Here is an 18,586-nt window from a genome sequence, read left to right as displayed (position 1 = left end):
GAGAGAAACTTCTAAGTAAAACAGAATTCAGTGTTTGCCTGCTTAAAGAGCTGTGCCACCAATATAGAAGTGGTTCCTCATAATGTACCAGTCAGTTGTGAGCTCTGTGATGGAGGCAGATGCCTGAAATCACTTAACATACAGCTCTAGATGGGTCTCCTGAGTGAAATGAGCAGCCTGTACCAGTAGCAAAACACACTGTTTCATAGTTTCATTTGCAAAACCAAGGCAGTAATCCACTGGAACAGAGCCTGTCTGCCATGGCAAACCGGGGGGAAAAAATAGGTGTCAGTTGTTGTGAGAAACCAGTGGCAATAGAGTTGTATCTTAGCCTGCCCAAGTAAGGAGGAGTACCCTGGCCACATATACCCCACAAACTTAGACTTTTGTAGTGAGGATCTTTTTAATTCTATCTGCATGGGGCTTTTCCTACTTTTTAGTACACTTGATTGGTAGACAATGAAATACTTTTATTTTTTTTTTTTAATACCACTTTTGTAAATTTTTTCTTTCAATTCCTCCTTAATTTCCTCCAATTTAGCATAATCAGGGAAGTGGGACAATAGTGAAGGCAATACACAACAAATCAGACAGACCTGTGGGAAAAGCATTGTCTTAAATATATAAAAGAGTGTGATTAGACTTTGAAGTTTTAAAGGCAGCCTTAATCTTTTTTAATTTAATTTTTTACAATGTCAAGTCAGTCTCCTTAAGTGTAAGAATCTTAGTCACATAAAATGTATTGCAAAAGTAGCTTTCACAGGTTGCATAATTTTTTCTAAGAAATAATGTTTCATGTTAGCAGTTAAGATCTTTTCACTTGGATCAGCTGTCACATGCAGAGTTCACATTATAGAAGTGTTTAGTTTTAAAATGCACTTACCTCTTCAACTAATTAAGGTCTTGCCTCACCTAGAAACGTCGTGTTCTTTTCTAGTTTGTTTGTTTTTTGCTCCTTTGGTTTTGTAACATGACTTTTTTTCTCAGCAGCTTCATCAGTAATACGTATCATGAGTGAAAACAAGCCTTTTAGTTCAAATGAAAAACCATGCTTTCATTTTAAAGTAATAATTGTGTATGTTTTGCAGTATAAGTCTTCCAGAAAGAGTTCAAGTGGAAATGAAAATGATGAGGTGAGATGTAGTAACTGTGTGAAATATTAAAAAATAAATTTATTCTCTTGTCATTTTTAAACAAATTAACTTTGCATTCCAAAGCCATAGCAGAAATAACTATTATACTCCTTTATTTGAAGAAAATTATCAAGATTGCCTGCTGGGGAGCAGTAGGACATTTGCTTGCTTTGGTAATAGCAAAATTAATTCACCTATCAAGCAGAGGTGATGTAAAACTAATATTTGATGCAAACAGCCAAGAGTAGTTCCTTGCCTTGCATATTTTAAAATTTAGTTGCTGACAGTTTGTAGCATACTTAACAAATGTTACATGTCTCCTGTGCTTCATAAATTCATGTTTCTTGTTAAGTCATCATTTTCATTTTTATAATTTCATCTCTTTGATTTCTTTTTAGCAAGACAGTGATAATACTAATGTGTCCCCACAGTCTCCTGTGTCGTCTGAGGTACAAGTTTGTGGGTTTGTTTTTCATTCAACAAACATTTCTTTGTGTTCATTGCTGTCACCAGGTTTTCATGCAGGTACAAAACTGTTAGTTTCCTTTGAAATTACAGTTAGAAGTATTTAATTATCATAAAAATTCAAAAAGAGACAGATATTGCAACTTGTTTTACCTTTGCAACTCTGATCTCCCCTAGAGGTCTTCTTTTTGGCTGGTGTGAGGAGAGGTGCATTGCTTTGTCTCCATTGTCTTTTCTGATGAAAATACTAATGAAACAAAAATCAGATTTGCTGTATTTGATAGGCCTTCCTAAGGAAGACTGTTCTTCAGGGCACATTGTCACTGTGAGGATTTGAAGTTTATGGTTTAGTACTTTATACAACACCAAGAACCCGAAGGTTCTCAAGGACCTCAAACTTCTCAAGGAGTTTCCTCCTTTTCAATCCACCTTTGTGCCACCTTTGTGGTGCAGCCTTCATTCAGGGGTGGCTGTGCATGGAGTCTCACTGTGAGAGCACTGCACTGCTTAGCTCAAAGTAAAGCAAATATTGTTAACATTTCCACCTCATGTCAGTAAGGAGCCTGAAAGAGCAGAATTAAAACATCTCCCAGGAGTACTCTGAATGAAACAAGGGTATCTTATGTACATACCAAGATATTGAGTGTATTCCTCTTTTCAGATGATGAGAAATGAGAAAAACCTTCATAGTTGGAAGTAGATATTTCTTAAGAAATATTTTGATGCTAAACATTGGGAGAATATTTGCATCTGCTTACAGTTTGCTTAAACTCTGTTCACAGAATGATTTGCAGTAGTTTGGAATATTTTGCAATAGATTTTAGATAATCTGGTGCTGCTTTTCTTTCCCATTATGACAGTTTTATCTGTGTGTGGTAAGGTATTGTCCTCTTCAAAGTACTTTTACAGTTAAGCAGAAGAACTCTCCTTAGGCAAGAATAATTTGCACAGTATCTTGATGGGAACAAAAGTTATTTCTTTTAATGAGTGGAAGAAAACTGACTTCATCTCTTTTAACAGGATTATGAAAGAACAGATAGTAACACTCATGGTCCATTTGGTCTCAAACCAAGGTCAGGTAAGCTGCTGCTCTCAAACACTGTGTTTATTTCCCAGGCTGCAAGAGGCAGTAAGCATAGCAGATGTCACAGTACAGCAGTTCACTCAATTTACTTATCACTGCATAGTACTGGGAAAGGCACAGACAGCTGCTTTGGCAAACAAATAATTGGAACCTCCTCAGCTTGAAGAGTGATATGTTTGGGGTTTTTTTGGAGGAGTTGTTTTTTTAAAGTTTTTTCCCCCACTCCTTTATTTTCTGCGTACTTAGTCACTGTCAAAGAACGAGGATTAAAATTGTTCTTGAGTTTTGATGGCTTAAAGGCTTTAAACTTGATTAAAAATAAAGCACAATGCAAATACTTTCAAAGCTAGATTGAGATTCCTGAAGAAGTTCAGATGGAATTGTATGTCCCATACTAATACTTCAATATTGATGTCAGTTCAGTCTCCATATTTTCTAACTATCCATTTACACTTAAGTAAGATGATCTCTGCATTTTATTTGAAGATATTTCATAGGCAGCATCTTCTCTAGCAGGATGCTTAAATATATTTGTTCTTAAAAGTGCCACAGTTTTTTTTTTCTGTTTTTATCCTCAGTTACAGATCTTTAGTTTGTGAATGTTTTCAATCTGAATTCTGCTGACTGACTTCCCTCATGTTTGATAGCTTTCAGCCGTGCCTCACGCCAGGACTATGGTGCAGTGGATCCTGGGTTTACTATGAGGAGGAAAATGGAACATTTAAGGGAAGAAAGGGAGCAAATCAGACAGCTTCGCAGTGTAGGTACCATCATTCACTGGCTGGGTGCAGTGCATTTGGTTTGCTCTGTACCACAATTTAAACCTTCATTTTAAAATTGATGCTAATTGTTGCAGTTGTACAAGGGCATCCCTGTAGTAGTATTTCTTCCTAAGGAATTTCGTGTAACGGGCTACACTGGTACTTGTTTGGGTACAAACATTTTGGTTTGGGTCAAACCAAAATACCAACTGGGAATTAGTTGAGGTTGTTTTCTTTCTAAAAAACAAAGTGAAATGAAATTTTTTTCTGAGGTTTTAAATTTTCTTAGGGAGACAGTAAATCTGCTTGTGTTTGCTAGAGTTTGACATGAGATCTGAAGAAAAATTACTATTGTTTTCTAAATGGCCAAATGCTTTTTGAGTGTAAAAATTTTCTACAAATTTCATAGTCCTGAATGGGATCTACATTTCAGATTTCCAGTAAATTTTTTGGTGTAGTTCTGTTTTCAAGTCATTTAGCAGTTAGAATGAGGTAAATCATAGCTGCTCTGCTTTTCAGGGTAGTGCTGATTTGTGGTGTGACTTCTGTGAAGGATGTTTGTATTGTCTGATTCACTTCCTGAGCTGTAAAATCTTGTTGTTGGGGTGGGAGAAATCATTGTTTGCCTTCTCTGTTTTGCAACAGAAGAATAGGGCCTTGGCCAGCTTAACTTACATCTGTACAAGTGAAATAGCCTTTCCCACAGTTGTGTTTCCTTTTTTTTCTTTTCCTCCTTCTCATAAAATCCTGTGTGGTTTCAACTCTCAGATTCTGCCCGCTAAGCACTGATGACATATTCACCATAATACTTCTGTCCTTGAGTTCTGTGCTTTCCTGTTATGAGCACTGAGTTTGTTGTATGGGCTTAAGAGCTGTGTATTCTGGTCATTGTTGGCAGAATGTCTTTCTCAATGTATGTTGTTGTGTCAGTTAGGAAAACCCCACAAAATAACATAAAACACAAGAAAAACCCAGTAATACAAACAACAGGAACACAGGGCCTGTAAGGAGAAAAGGATGTTCATACTGAGTAAAGTGTAAATTTATTCTGCTTATTTCACTTTAGTATTAAAATGTTCCTTTTAAACATCTACATGCTTTAAAATACCCTGGATTTAAAATGAAAAATTAGCTAATGTTGAGAGTAACTTACTTATGGCCTTTTTCCTAGAATCTTGAGTCCAGGTTGAAGGTAATTTTGCCAGATGACATTGGAGCAGCGTTGATGGATGGGGTGGTTCTTTGCCATTTAGCCAATCACATAAGGCCACGTTCTGTTGCCAGCATTCATGTCCCATCGCCAGCAGTGGTAAGGCATAAATAATTTATCTCATTTTTGGTACATCTTACATGAAAACAAGCTTTTGAATTTCAGTTATAAAACATTGTGACTCATGTTTACCACATTAATTTGCTACATTACTCACTTCAGTTTTTCTGGAAGAAGTATTAACTGAGCCTCAGAAGTTTAGTTTAAGAGCTATTTTTCTCTTACTGAGTCTTCATAGAATGTGTCTTGTGTTTTAGTAACTGTAAATGAATTTGCATCAGAAATATACACTCCTTCATGAATGTCTGATGAAAATCTAATACCCTGTCTTCACAGCCTAAACTCAGCATGGCAAAGTGCCGAAGAAATGTTGAAAACTTTCTTGATGCTTGTAAAAAATTGGGAGTTCCACAGGTACACTAATTGCTTTATTGATTTAAAACCACAGAAAACATCAGCAAATACTGAGTTTGGGGGGTTAGGGGAGCTTTATTTAGGGAGCAATAGTCATTATGACACTGACCAGAGAATGTACTAATTCCATACTTAAGGGGTGAATTTGAGAAAGTTATGGGTTTCTAGTCAGTTCTTAATAGTAAAAATAACACTGACCTCATTGTAAAATATATTGTCATCTAAACAAAGAAATGGACTTGAGAGGGTGAAGTTCTGTTACTGGAAAGTCTTGAGTTTAGCAACTTGCTTTGGCAGGAGTTCAGTCTGCCTAGGAAATGTCCTGCACTTACAGAAGTCTGTAGGCTGAATGATTGGCTGTAGTTGCAGCCCATTACTTGTGCTTCTGTTCCCCAAGTTTATCCTCTTACCTCCTTTTATGAGGGGAAAAAACCTAAAAATTCAATCATTCCTGCGTGTTATGAGACAAAAAATTCCCTTGATCTTCTTTAGTGCAAGAATAAAATAATTTCATAGATTTACAAGCTGGTTTAGTGCTCTGCCATACTTTCTGTCTCATGTGGAGCCACAGCTCATTCACAGACTAGAGGTGCTGGGATTTGCCTCATTAATTACTTGTAACACCAGCTGGCAGTTGGGAAGATTGTCAACTTGTGCTGAATTTTGAGACTGAATTATGACTTTCTTGGAGAATGGTTCATTATTGAGTCTATCAGCACTTCTAAGTTATCCCAAGGGAAAGATTGGAAATAAGTCTGCAAAACAGGGGAAGGGGAAGAAGGCCACTGAGCCAGCAGCACCCACCAGCTTGTTTTCTTACTCTGCTTATGAAAAGAAAGTCCTTTACTTGATGAATTTAGCAGTCTTTTATGTATCTTCTGACACTGTCGTAGTTTAACACTTTAAACAGATTGTTATTGTAACAGGTTTCTGCCCACCCTGTTGCTGTAGAGAGCCACATGTGACCTTTATGGCCAAAGGTGTTTTTTCTGATGTGTGTGTGGCTTCAGAGAATGTGTTTGTTACTCGCCCTGGGGACAAAGGCATGGAACTAGTTAAATGTCCTGTGTTCTTTTTCAGGAGAGACTTTGCTTGCCTCATCACATTCTGGAGGAAAGGGGTCTGGTGAAGGTTGGCCTCACAGTTCAAGCTCTGCTTGAGTTGCCTGCGTTGAAAGTATCTCATCTTTCTTCCATGTGACACGACTTCTTGGCAGCTAGACGACTTCCCATTTGCTCTGTTGATATGGATTTCTCTGAGGCACTTCAGCCTCCTACACGGGAACACCTAAGCCATCAAAAACTAAAATCTGTCCAGATGCTGTAGAGAGCCTTACTTTGGAGCTGTGTGTGAAAACCTTTGAGTCAGTTCACAGTTAAAAGAACATAACTTTTTTTTTTTCGTTTGTAATTGGATGTACAAAGAGAACGTGGTAGCATCAGGTTCTCTTTCTAGTCAAGTTAAAAGCTGCCATTTAACACCTCAGTGTTAGAGTTAAATGCTGAATTTCTTTTTTTACATTGAAATTGTTGTTTGAATTACTTTTGGAAGTACAAAGCACACCCCCTGTCACTTTAATTTTTCGAGTCAATCATTTAACTTAAAGATAAGACAAAAATGTAGCGATGGTATGATGGTAAAAATGTGAGCAACTGATCACTTGTAATCCCCTTTCACTCTCTGAAAGCTTAATATTTGCATTCTTTGTTTTTTGCACTCCTGATTGTAACTTACGCACTTCTAGCATTGCCAGTATTGAGTCTGAGTGTCTGGTGATTACACAGAACAGGATACAGTGAGAAAAGGACACAGTTTGTTGAGTTTTTCCAGTCTTTAGGTTGGTGCCAAATATTTTTTTTCAGTTGTACTGTAGATTGTTTACCTGTGAAGTGCCTGTGTAATTGATAACTCTTAATAGTCTTAAACATTTTTGAAATTTCTTTGTTTAAAATAGATAAAATGGAAATTTTTTAATATTTTAATAGTTTTTTTTGTAAAATCAGTATGTGAAGATTTAAGTAATACTTCACATTTTTGATGTTGAGTGTTTTAAGTTTGTTGCACAATTTCATTGGTTATTTGTTGTCTAATAATTAGAAAATACTGTAAATACTTTTTATTTATGATATTTAATTTGATAATACCTAATTACTTTTGCTTTAATGTATTGTTGGACAAATACAAAGTTGTCTACTTTGCTTTGTTTGAGACAAACAATTACACATGATAATTAAGACATGAGGACTAGTGATTCATACAGACTAGTTTAGGACATTTTGATAAAACTGCCAGAATCTCAGGTTTACACTGTGATGTTCAGGATTTTGTGTAATTGCTCCTGATCTCACATTACATTTTTACAACAGGTATATCCATAATTTAGCTGGGAAGTGTCAGTGTTTATCTTCTTAGTGTTTGCAGGGTTTATTGTATAACTTGCATTGGCACATGTAATTTACATGTGGCATTAGAACACAGGTCAGTTTGTACATGTCTCTGTGCTCAGACATTAGATCGATTGATAAATGTGAAAACAAAGCATTTCCACTATGGTGGTTTTTTGAAACTTCTGAGTTTATGTATTTGTTTGCTTCTGCACAAATTCATGCTGTTTTGAGAACATTTTGAAACCATACACAGTCAAGTTCTTCTCTAAACATGTTGCAAATAATTTCATAATTTTGGTTGTAGATCTGTTTGTATTAGTTTGTTCTTCATTAATAGGTAGCTCAATTTAAAAAGTGGCTTGACTGCCACAGATTTCCTATTTCAGGCTAAGTTGTTTTCAGTTGAGGGATATGTTTGCCAAGCATTTGATAAGATTTGATTCTGTTCTTTCCAGTTGATCAAGATAATTCATAAAAGAGTGAGGGAGAAGTATAGTCTGTTCCTTCTACTGTAGTCCTTATAGGCAATAGCTGACAGGAAAAATAACCTTTTTCTGATGATAAGTTTAAAAATGCTGCTTATTTTTAAATCCACTGAAACAAGTTAGTGTACATGTTATAGTTAAAATCCATTATTGTTCATATAGTGTTGTCTTAAAATACAGCTTATGGAGAGGCTGGTGTATAAATTAATTTGCCAAGTCCTAGATATAAATCTTGGGTTAGATAAATATGTGTTTAAGGAAACTGGATTGTTTTGACATTTGAAATAGCGTATTTCAAATCTATCTCTAATTGGTTCTTGTATCTCTTCTTAATGGTTATTTTAACAACTTCAGTCTTTATTTTTATTAAAGGCACTCTCTGAAAAGTCATGCAATAATGAATGAAAAATTTATAATTCACTAACCAAAATGCTTGCCTGCTACATTTAAAAAAAACAGCCACTTGAAGAGTAAGTCCTCATCTTTCATTTCACTGTTGTTGCTATTACCAGAGCAAAATTCTAGTTCAGTGTTAGCCATGAAAGTGCTAACTATAAATTGTCACTTTCATTTTACCTGAAAACTGATCTCCACTGCTATTTCATTGTCATATTTAAAAACATTTTCATTTTCTCATCCTAAGGTAGCATTTTTCCTTCTTCAACTAATTTTATTAAAGTTACATCACAGTGTAAACATTAAGAATTCCCTTGATGGAGCATGACAGCTGCTGACTGCTTAGGGGTTTTTCAAACTCCTTAGCAAGTTGAAAACTGGATATGAAACTTCTGTACTCATTTAAAATTGAAAATAATCAAAAAACTTTTTTTTTCTTCTTCCCCACAGACTTCTTAGCAACAGTCTTGCTTTGCCATGCCTTGGAAACTGTTATGGCTGCCTTCTTGTTTATTGGGAAGGGTAATCATGATTCTTCCAAGGCTTCCCTTCCAGCATGGCAAAGATTAAAGCCTTCAAGTACCCTTAGGAGCAGTCTTAGAAAAGATCCACTGTGCTTGGATGAATCTTTTTCTCATCTTTAACTGCTTTTACAATTAATAATAATAATCTAAAGCCTTGCTAACATTGGATTGTACCCATTGTGATTTCTTTAAGAGCAATTTCAAAAATTATGCTAAAAAGATTTGAATTTTCGGTTTCATTTAGGTAGACTCTGGAAATAGTTTTGTCTTCTCTCTGCAAAAATTTGCATACTCTACTCCTTTCTCCCTTTCCTTTTGATTCCCAGCATCTTACTTATTTTTGTTCATTCTCAGCTCTAGTGCATTCATGTTGTTGGTTACTCTGGACCACTTTTCTCCTTCCTCTTTAATTTTTTAAAGAAATTGTTCCAGTGGCAACAGTGAACTATTGTGATTGCAGAATCCCTGTTCCAAACATTTCCAGGGTTTGAGATACCCATTTTCCATTTGATGCCATTACTTAGTATTTGATACAGCTGATGGGTAGTTAAAAACAGAAGCCTGCTCAGTTCTTTTTGCACTTGTTCTGTTTTCACTTAGGACATGAAGAAAAGTCAACATTAAAAGCTTTAGGAGGGTGCATTAAGTTTTCCTAATAAACTTTGCAATAATGTGGCACAAACTGTAAATTACAGAGTGAATCAGCATAGTGGCAGGGCTTCTGGCCTTGTGTATTTTTTCTGTGTTTTATGTCACTGGATGCAGTATGTCACACGTGACTGATCTTTCACTTGAGCAATAATGTCCCAGATATGGTGAGGTCTTAAAGCAGTGACAGTAAAATAATTGTTGTGAAGTGTGTCTTCCCAGAGAGTGTCTCAGAAATGCTTTGCATCTGTTCTCCAGCACTGCTAATCCAGTGTGTGCTCACTGGGGCACTGCTGGGGGAATCAGAAATCATCCAATCCCTTGCACCTAGAGGCTTTCCAAACTCTAACCAAGAACTATGAGCATAAAATAGGGAGGAATGGGTTTGAAACAATAAACAACTGACATCAATCATAAGTAGGTTTGATTTATTTTATTTTTTTTAATCCTAGCCTTTACTGAAGTCAAAGCAAGTTTTATCCTTGACTTCAGCAGATTCTCGCCTTTTTGATTTGTGGAACACCTGAACTGCAGACTATAGCAAACATGGCTTAAACTTGTCTGACACTAGCAAACTTTAGTGTCAGATTCTTGACTAGAATAGTGACCTCTGGTAAGTCAAATTATGTGGATTCATTTAATAAAAATTTTCTGATAAACCAAACATTATTTAGATGGTAGGAAAAATTACATTGAAGTGAGGTGGGAAGGTGTGTGCATCAATAAAGTTGTAGGTGAGGACAACTGTTACGTTTTTACTGCACTGAAATCTTTATTTCAAATATCATTTAGTGGCAGTCTCCTCAGATTTTGGCATAAATCTGTAGCCAAATCCAAACAAAAATGAAGACATCTTTAGTTTTCACTAAAATGAAACTTTCATGTGTCATGTTGGTACTGAAGAGAAGGATGAAGGTTGGGCACTTCTTCCTTTTGCTGATTCCTTAACTATTTATTTGAAATGCTGATTCTGCTGATTTCAACTGAAAGCAACCTGTGGGAGTTTTTAGCAGATAGGAGATGTGGTTTGGTACTGGCAAATCCAGTGTCACTAAAGGCTAATGTCTTGGTTTCTGTTAAGACCTCTACTTGAAAAGCAAAAGCAAACACACGCCAACACGCACAAATTTGGAATTAAAAAAATATCATTAAGACCAGCAGTGAGAAAAGCATAGTAGAGTTGTCCAAGCAGAAGTGTGCTCTGAGTTGATTTATCTTCACCAGGAAAAGCATTCACTCCTAGTAAAGGACATGCTTTGTAGCTGAGGTGTAAGAATCCTTGAGCGCATGGAGCTCTCAGCAGAGCTTAGAACAAAAGGAATTTGCCATCTTTGTGTTCCAGAGCCCGCTTGGTTTGGACAGCTGGGTCCCAGTGCTGCAGGAACTGTGATGGTGCAGAGAGCACTGCCTGTGCCAGTTTGATCCCCTGCCCTTGTGCCACTGAGCCTGTGCAGGACAGCTGCTGACAGAAACCCCCTTGCTCTTAGAGAGATGCTGCAACCTGGGCAAAAACACCAAGTGGTAATTGGAGAGTAATCAATAATAGATATTCACCAATATTTAACTTCCACCTGCAGTGGGTGATGTAGTGAGAGAGGCTTTTGCTCTGGGAACCACAGACCTTTTCTGACTGAAAATTGCACTGTGGCTCTGAACCAGTTCATGTGGCCCTGGGGCACTTCCATGAGCAAATGCACACAGTATTGCTGAGTTTGTTCCATATGCAGCACCCTGGGTCATGTGTAATTAATTTGCAGACAGAGGGAAAGGTGAACTGTCTGTTCTTAATGAGCAGTGTTACGGTACAGGTTTGTTTCATAAAATAAGATAAATTTCTCTTTTCATGTGAAGAAAAATTCTGTTGATCTTCACTGCTTAAATAGAGAATATACATGATTAATTGAATTTTAGTTTAAACTTGCCATTGCACAGGAGCAATTATGGCTCCTGTGTTCATTACATAATGAAATGCCCTTTGCTTTATTTGTCTTTAGGTATTTCACATAGTACAGTTTTGGCAACATATTATCTTAAAATTGTGGTTTTATGAAGTGTTTGCTTCCTCATTGGGTTTGACCATTATTTTTTCAGCATGAGAGGCAAAGGACAGCAAAATTGCTGCAAGCTACTTGGTCAGTTTCTGGGGAAGGATCACCAGTTATCATAAAATGACATCTAATCAATCATTTTTAGTTCAAATTATATTTAGCAAATTGCATTTTCAAAAAAAATAATTTTTAGAGTATTTTTTAGATTTTAGAATCCTAATCTTAAGCAAAACCAAAAAAAAATCTTACATGGCTCTAGTATCTTAGGAAATTCTAAAGGAGAAGAATAGCTCAGACTGACAGCAAATTTAATTGTTTTAGAAAAATTTTGATTTTGCCAGTGTTAAATTTGCAGTTGAACTTGATCCATTTAAAGTCTTTTCTAGCCTAAATAAGTCTATGATTGCAAGGCTTCAATTAGACTAGAGTTTCCCTCCAGAGTTTTGTAATTCAGTGACTTCATGAAGTCAGTCATTAAAGTAAATTCTTGGCACTAAGGAGGGTTTCCTCACTTCATTCAAAGTTATGTGAAATAAGGCAAATGTAACTTTTTCCATCAGTTTTGTGAAAGCAGATTGTAAAATAGAGAATACTTGGAAATTCCACAAGGATATGTTTTTGCTTTGTTTCATTTTAAAATGAAATAGTGAAATATTTCCAAAATGACTGTATTTGTTAGGGTTTGGTTGTGCCATAGCTGGCACAGGAACTTGCAGTAACTGTTCAGTATTAATCCAGATTCTGGAGCTGTGCAGGGCTGTGCTCTTCACACGGAGCTGTTGGTGCAGTTGTGTTTGTTCAGTGCGATGCCTGAAGCATTCCTGCAGCCCTGCGACTTCCTGGCTGTAGCTGCTCTGGGCTGTGGCACAGCAGCAAGGCAAGGCTGAGATTCCCAGGAGGAGCACACACAGGTGTAGTGAAAAAGGGTGGGTTGGTGGAATACATTGGGAGTCATGTGAATACTTTTTACTATTATGGAATGTCTAGAGCAATGAAAATGTGATTGTTTTACACTTCAGTTGGTATTCAGTTATTTTATTTTGTAACTTGTGGTTATAAAACTCAGAAGATGCAATGTAACCAAATGGTCAACATGTAAATGTGTGCAGGATGTGGCAAAAGTAGTTCTGAGGGCACAGCAGGAGAGTGATCATTAAAAATAGATGCTCAAATTGTATATATACTTAAAAAAATTTTGATAGTGCATTTCAATTGATTTTGCATTTCATGTTCTTGTAAAGTGCATCTTTCATACTTTTGAAGATTGTCTACTTGTACTATACTGTATTAATCTTTTTTTCAGGATTTCCATTATTGCTGGATCTTCCAACATAGATGTTTCTTTTGAAAAATGTTTTTACTGTTTAGGTTTGGTTTGTTGTTTTTTTTTTTTTTTTTTTTTTTTTTTTCTGTAAATAATGTTTTGTATTAAATTTGCATGGATAAAACCACATTTCCAAAACCAGTGTACATACGCTGTGTATAAAATACAAACTGTTTCATAATTTTCATGTAGTCAAGTTATTAAATTTTATTTCATTTCAGTTTATATATTTGTAGTAAATAATGAGAATTTGTTGTATGTTCTCGCAAATGTCTGTGTTGTCATTTTGAGAGATAAGTGACCTGCCTCAATATGTCAGGAAATACATCCAAACAATACAAACAAAAGAAAAGCTAACTCCTGTTCAGGAAGTAGGACACATCCACATATGAACTATGTTGGGATTTCAGTTTTGACCAACAGTGGTGAGAATATATGAGGATCAAAATGTCCTCAGTTGTAGCAATCTTTGTACATTTATACACTTTACTGTGAAAATCACCCAGTGTCTTCTTGCATATAGATTTGGAACAGTGTAGATTTTTGAGTCTTGGTAATGATAACCTTAAACCAGCACAGAAATTCCTCCCAACAGAGGTGATCTGCTTCCCTTCTGTTCCCTGGCTGGGTCTGGCAGTAGCACTGATAATCTGTGTGGTTTGCAGTCATCAATTGCTTGATCCAGCATTAGGGAAACACAACTGTCCAGTTTTGGAGCTGTAGTTGAGTTATTCAAATGTACGTTAACAGAGTGTTTTGTGTGACCAAATTTATTTTACCCTAATTTCTTTTAGATTATTTAAAGATGTAGGCAATTTTAGTTTTAGACCTGAGTATTTGAAATCAGTACTCTCTTTTGAGAGATGTTTTGCCCTCCTTGTGTACCTGCACACACCCAGCTGCTCTTTGTTTTCTGATGAGCCACACTTGGGGACTGTAAAGCAGAAATTGAGGAACAGCATTCTAAAGAAAGTCAACACCATTCCTTGACAAAAACATCTCAGCAGCTGGAACTGTTTTTTTGCAGTTACCACTGAGGAGTTTATAGTTGAAATATTCTGTGAGTCTGTTGTTCAGTTTTCAGCTCTGAAGAAAACTTTCCTCTTAAGAGGATGTTCAAGAGCAGTGATACCACGTTCAGAAGCCTCTGTTCCAAGGTGAACTCCATGAAGTTCAGGTCTGAGGAGGAGCAGCTGAGGGAGCTGGGAGGGCTCAGCCTGGAGAAAAGGAGGCTCAAGGGGGACATTATCACTGTAGAACTGCCTGACAAGAGGGTGGAGCCAGGTGGGAGTCAGTCTCTTCTCCCATGTGACAGGTGATGGGATAAGAGGAAAAGACCTCAAGTTGTGCCAGGGGAGGGTTAGATTGAATATTAGGAAAAATTTCTTCTCTGAAAGGGTGGTCAAGCATTGGAACAGGCTGCCCAGGGCAGTGGTAGAATCATCATACCTGGAAGTGGGCAAAAGCTGTGTGGATGTGATACTGGGAAAAGGGTTTAATAGTGAGCTCAGTCTCAGGAGCCTTTTCCAACCTTAATGGTTATACGATTCTAAGATGAAAATTAACTCTGTCCCTGTTCAAGCCAAGACAATGACATATTACTATTTTTATCTTCTATGAAATTGTCAGAGCTAAACTTCCTACTCTTCAGCAATCCAAAGTTGTTTGTTGCTTTCTCTCCTAATGCATTTCCAGATATTTTTCTTCTCCACAGTTAGTGGAGGCTGAAATATTTTTGCAGCTTGAGTGAGAAATATTGATATCTTTAGTGAACATGTTAATTTTTGTTAATAAGAATATTACATTCCAGATAGGTATAAATTCATGAGCTGATGCTGTGTTGTTCATTTAATCCACTCTCTTTTGATCTTCAAAATCTCCAGCTCTCAGAAAGAGAAGGCGGCAGCAAAGCAACAGCCAACACTGAATTTCCTAGCAGAAGCTTCCAAGTGCATGAACTTCTGAAGAATACTTAATAAGACAGACCATCCCACACTCCCTGTATTCTCCAGGCCCTAAGTAACAGAAGCAAAAGAAAGAGGGATTATCTCTGAAAACTCTCAGGGGTATAATTTAGAAATAGATAAGTAGTAATGAATTCAGTTCCAAAGAATGTTTATGTGAAAGCTCTTCTTCTCCACAAACCATTGGGTAATGTGTCTAGCTTGCACTTTTCCCTGTGTACTGAAATAGTAAGTGCATTCTGTTCTTTCTCCAGTAAGGACAGTGATCATTTTGTAATTTTTGGCTCAAGCAACATAAACTTCTATTTCCCAGGAATAATAGTTGGTTGGTTTGTATTTTTTTTTCTGGTGAAATGATAGGGGAGTTCCCAATGTTTTCTTCCTCCTGTATATGCAAACAGGATTACAAAAGAGAAGCAGCAGATAGACCCCCCCCCAGTCAATGAACCATTATTTATTACTCGGTGTTACTGCCCTTCTGTGAGCAGTGCCATGCTGCTCTGATAATCAGGTTTTGTGTATTACCTGTGTATGGCATCACTGAGCCTTACTTGTGTATTTGGGAACTTTGAAACTCCCATTCCCAATTTTTACTTTTGCTGCTGGCTTAGCAACAGCTTTGGCACACAGCCTGCTTCTGATGTATGCTCTTTTCGATAACATGCTTGATATCGTTTTGATCATTTGCTTGATATGTTTGATAACATTTTATTCAAAGTGCTTTCATTGCAAATTCAGGAGTTGTGTTTGATGCACAAATTGAAATGACAAACATTTTATTTAGGAAAAATACTTGATTCTTTCAGGATTTACGTGCCTGCAAACTGGGGTACGTTCCTTTTTTTTTTTGTTGTTTTTTTTTTTTGGCCTTTCAGCCTTTCAGATATCAAAAAATTTCAAGGAGTTCTGTTTTGACTGAAAGCAAACTCAGAATTGCTATAATGTACTTAGAAGACATCTATAAAACAGATCTTATCACTTCTGTTCTCACAGGTACAGATGGGGAAATAAACCTTACCACCATCTGGCTTTTCTCACTTGGACTTTCACATAAACCAAGAAATCCTTATGCACAGAAGGATAAATTTAGTTTCTGTAAATACAAATTTTAAAAACTAAATTTATTTAAAATTTAGTCTTTTTAAAAACCATAACAAATTCATGTCTAAATTGACAGTTTACTCAACAGTGGTAAAAACATGAGGTATTTTTCACTTTCTGACAGATTGCATCTTCTTGACAACATTACAACTTGGAATTAATCCTGTGTTCCCTTGTGAGTGCAGGTTGAGCTCTGCCTGCAGACAGTGAAGCCCCTTTATTTTGGCCAGAGAACTGCTCCTGCACTCTGATCTACAGAGCATTCTGCTGTTTGCCACTTTTGCAGCTTGTTTATACAAATAAACATTTGATGCCGCTGAAGCTGTTACCCTTCCAAGCTCCTAAACACAAAAATCCAAGCAAAGGCTGTGGCAGTTAAAAATACACATCTGGGTGGTGCTCAGGGCTGCCTAAAGGAGTTTCAGTTCTCTGTTAAGCTTCCAGCAGGGTCACTGAGCCTCAGCATCCTTCCACCCCCTCACCAAATCAGGTGACCTCCTCACCTGCTTCCCCTACTAAAGCATGTGGGTTTTAAACAGGGCTAAAACACGTTCTGCTTAGATTTTAAACCAGCTGCCCACCTGTTGGTGTGTTTGCCCCATCTCTGCCAGGAGGGTGGAATAGATGATCTCGTGCAGGCCCTTCCAGCCTCAGCTCTGATCTGCAGTGTCCTGTCCTTCCTTCTGGCTCTGGGCTCCCCAGGTGGTGCCTCAGGCAGTCCTTGGTCAGCAGGTTTTAGACAGCTGTAGATGCTGGTTTGTGACAAATACCACCATTTTTTTAGCAAAACAGCTGGGGAGCACACAGGTACTCCTGTCAGCTGGCAGAACAGAGTGGGATGTTTCCTCACAAAGAAGAGCATCACATGTTCTGATATTTTCAAAATTAACAGCTGGATTGACGTGAAATGTATCTCAATTGCTGGTTAATTTGTCAGGAATGCTGTGATTCTGATGGACCAAAGGAGGAATCCAAAGGCATTTTTAACCTGCCCCACACTACACTCTTTAGTTGGGCTCACAGTTTTGAGTGGACAGTTCCTGCACTCTGCTGCCATGAAAAGCACCCACAAGAAGTGCTACTGCAGACCAGAAATTTTTTAGACAGTGTAGGAGACAAACTGCAAGTCAAAATAAGGCATTTGAAATCAGGCTGTCAAAAGTGATTAAGGCTGAGTTTATTTACTTGCCTCTAACCCAGCAGGAAGAAGACAGTAGTTAACTTGTGTCTGTTAACTGTGGTGTCCCCTCTCACAGGGGATATATTTCTGACCTCTGATTAATGTTTCCTATGCCAGACATTCACAGAAATAAAATCTACAAGTATAGGAATATTTGTTTCATGCTTGATACTCCCAGACTGAGGAATAGGAAACCAATGAGGGACATGCTGTGGACTGGAAGAAAAGTCAAGGCTGTGGCTCATTAGCTTCAACGGGAGCAATGTCCCCTTTTGTTCTGGGACAAGCAGTGTGTCTCCTCTCCCGTGTCCTTTCCTCAGCACACTCACAGCCAGCACAGGATCCCCAGTGCTCACCCCTGTGCCCAGGGCAGGGGGGCACCAGGCTGATCTGGCAGTTCTTGCCCCAGCAGGGACAGCAGGTCCAGCTCTCTTTTGCTGCCTGCAATCACAGCCTGTGGAATTAAAGGTGAAGCCCTGGAGCAGCAAAGCCATTACCACTTCAATGGCTGAATGTCTGTGGAGACTTTCCCTGCTTATCCTTTTCCTGACATTATATGGGTTTAATTAATTACATTTTGGTTTGTAATGAGCCATATCATTTGTTTTGGGCTGAACCAATGCATGGAGCAAGGGAGCCTCTGTTCCCATGGCAGCTTCCCAGGGGCTTTCTGCAGAGACAGGTGGTATAGGACTGGGAGATGCTTCACAAGAAGGCAGCTCTCAAGTTTCAGGGCTAGTAGCTGGATTTAAAAAGTCACTGCTCAGTCACATTGTGGGGAATTAAGGAGAGTACAACTCAATTTTAGAAGAATGCAGATTGCTGCACCCACAGGGTTAAGGCATGTCTTTCACAGAGCAGGCAAACTACTGAGATCCTTTCATTAAAATAAATATTTTTCTTTGCTCTATTAAGACAAATCTTCCCCCATCAGCTAAAATCCATCTTGTAAGTGGCAGTTGATTAATACCTTGATGAAGGATTTATTGGTATATTTCTTAAAGCCTGTTGAAATGTTTGTTTTTTCTGTTGTAAATCTTTTGAGTAGTGTCACTGAAATCCACAAAGTCATCCCTAATGCAGGGCAAACCCCAAGAACAGAGCATAACTCCAGTGAAAGTCAGAATAGGGAACAACTAGGAAATAACAGGATGATCTTTGGATTTAATCCTGCACACCCACAAGAGCCTGTACCTGTGGGACCTCTGTATTTCTCAAGCATTACATGTCAGATATTAGGTGTTAGCCAATATTTTTGTTTGTAAAAGCAGTTTTTAAACTGTTTGAGCCCTGCCTTCAAGGTGAAGCTGGAGGACTCTTTCTTTCTTGTCAGCAGCTGATCTGCAGTTAAGCCATCCCAGCTTGGGTTTGTTTTGTAAGTATTGATTCACAGCAGAGATGT

General features: G+C 37.7%; 1 protein-coding gene across 4 annotated transcripts in view; it reads left to right on the top strand.

The window, feature by feature from the left end:
• The window catches only part of LRCH2 (leucine rich repeats and calponin homology domain containing 2), a 40,909-nt gene extending 27,712 nt beyond the window's left edge, over nucleotides 1-13,197 (top strand). For 2 of the 4 annotated variants that reach the window (XM_056491799.1, XM_056491798.1), the window contains 7 exons: nucleotides 1,089-1,133; nucleotides 1,532-1,582; nucleotides 2,619-2,676; nucleotides 3,330-3,442; nucleotides 4,615-4,752; nucleotides 5,050-5,127; nucleotides 6,208-13,197. In XM_056491799.1, coding sequence (XP_056347774.1) covers nucleotides 1,089-1,133; nucleotides 1,532-1,582; nucleotides 2,619-2,676; nucleotides 3,330-3,442; nucleotides 4,615-4,752; nucleotides 5,050-5,127; nucleotides 6,208-6,327 — 603 coding nt within the window. In that variant the 3' untranslated portion in view covers nucleotides 6,328-13,197. Of the gene's footprint in view, nucleotides 1-1,088; nucleotides 1,134-1,531; nucleotides 1,659-2,618; nucleotides 2,677-3,329; nucleotides 3,443-4,614; nucleotides 4,753-5,049; nucleotides 5,128-6,207 lie in introns of those variants that run through there. The other 2 variants (XM_056491800.1, XR_008840539.1) reach the window with 2 other exon arrangements.
• Nucleotides 13,198-18,586: the final 5,389 nt, after the last annotated feature.

Source organism: Oenanthe melanoleuca, chromosome 4A (genome assembly GCF_029582105.1).
Source record: "Oenanthe melanoleuca isolate GR-GAL-2019-014 chromosome 4A, OMel1.0, whole genome shotgun sequence".
NCBI classification, from domain to species: domain Eukaryota; kingdom Metazoa; phylum Chordata; class Aves; order Passeriformes; family Muscicapidae; genus Oenanthe; species Oenanthe melanoleuca.
This window is presented reverse-complemented; position numbering and strand designations above follow the sequence as displayed.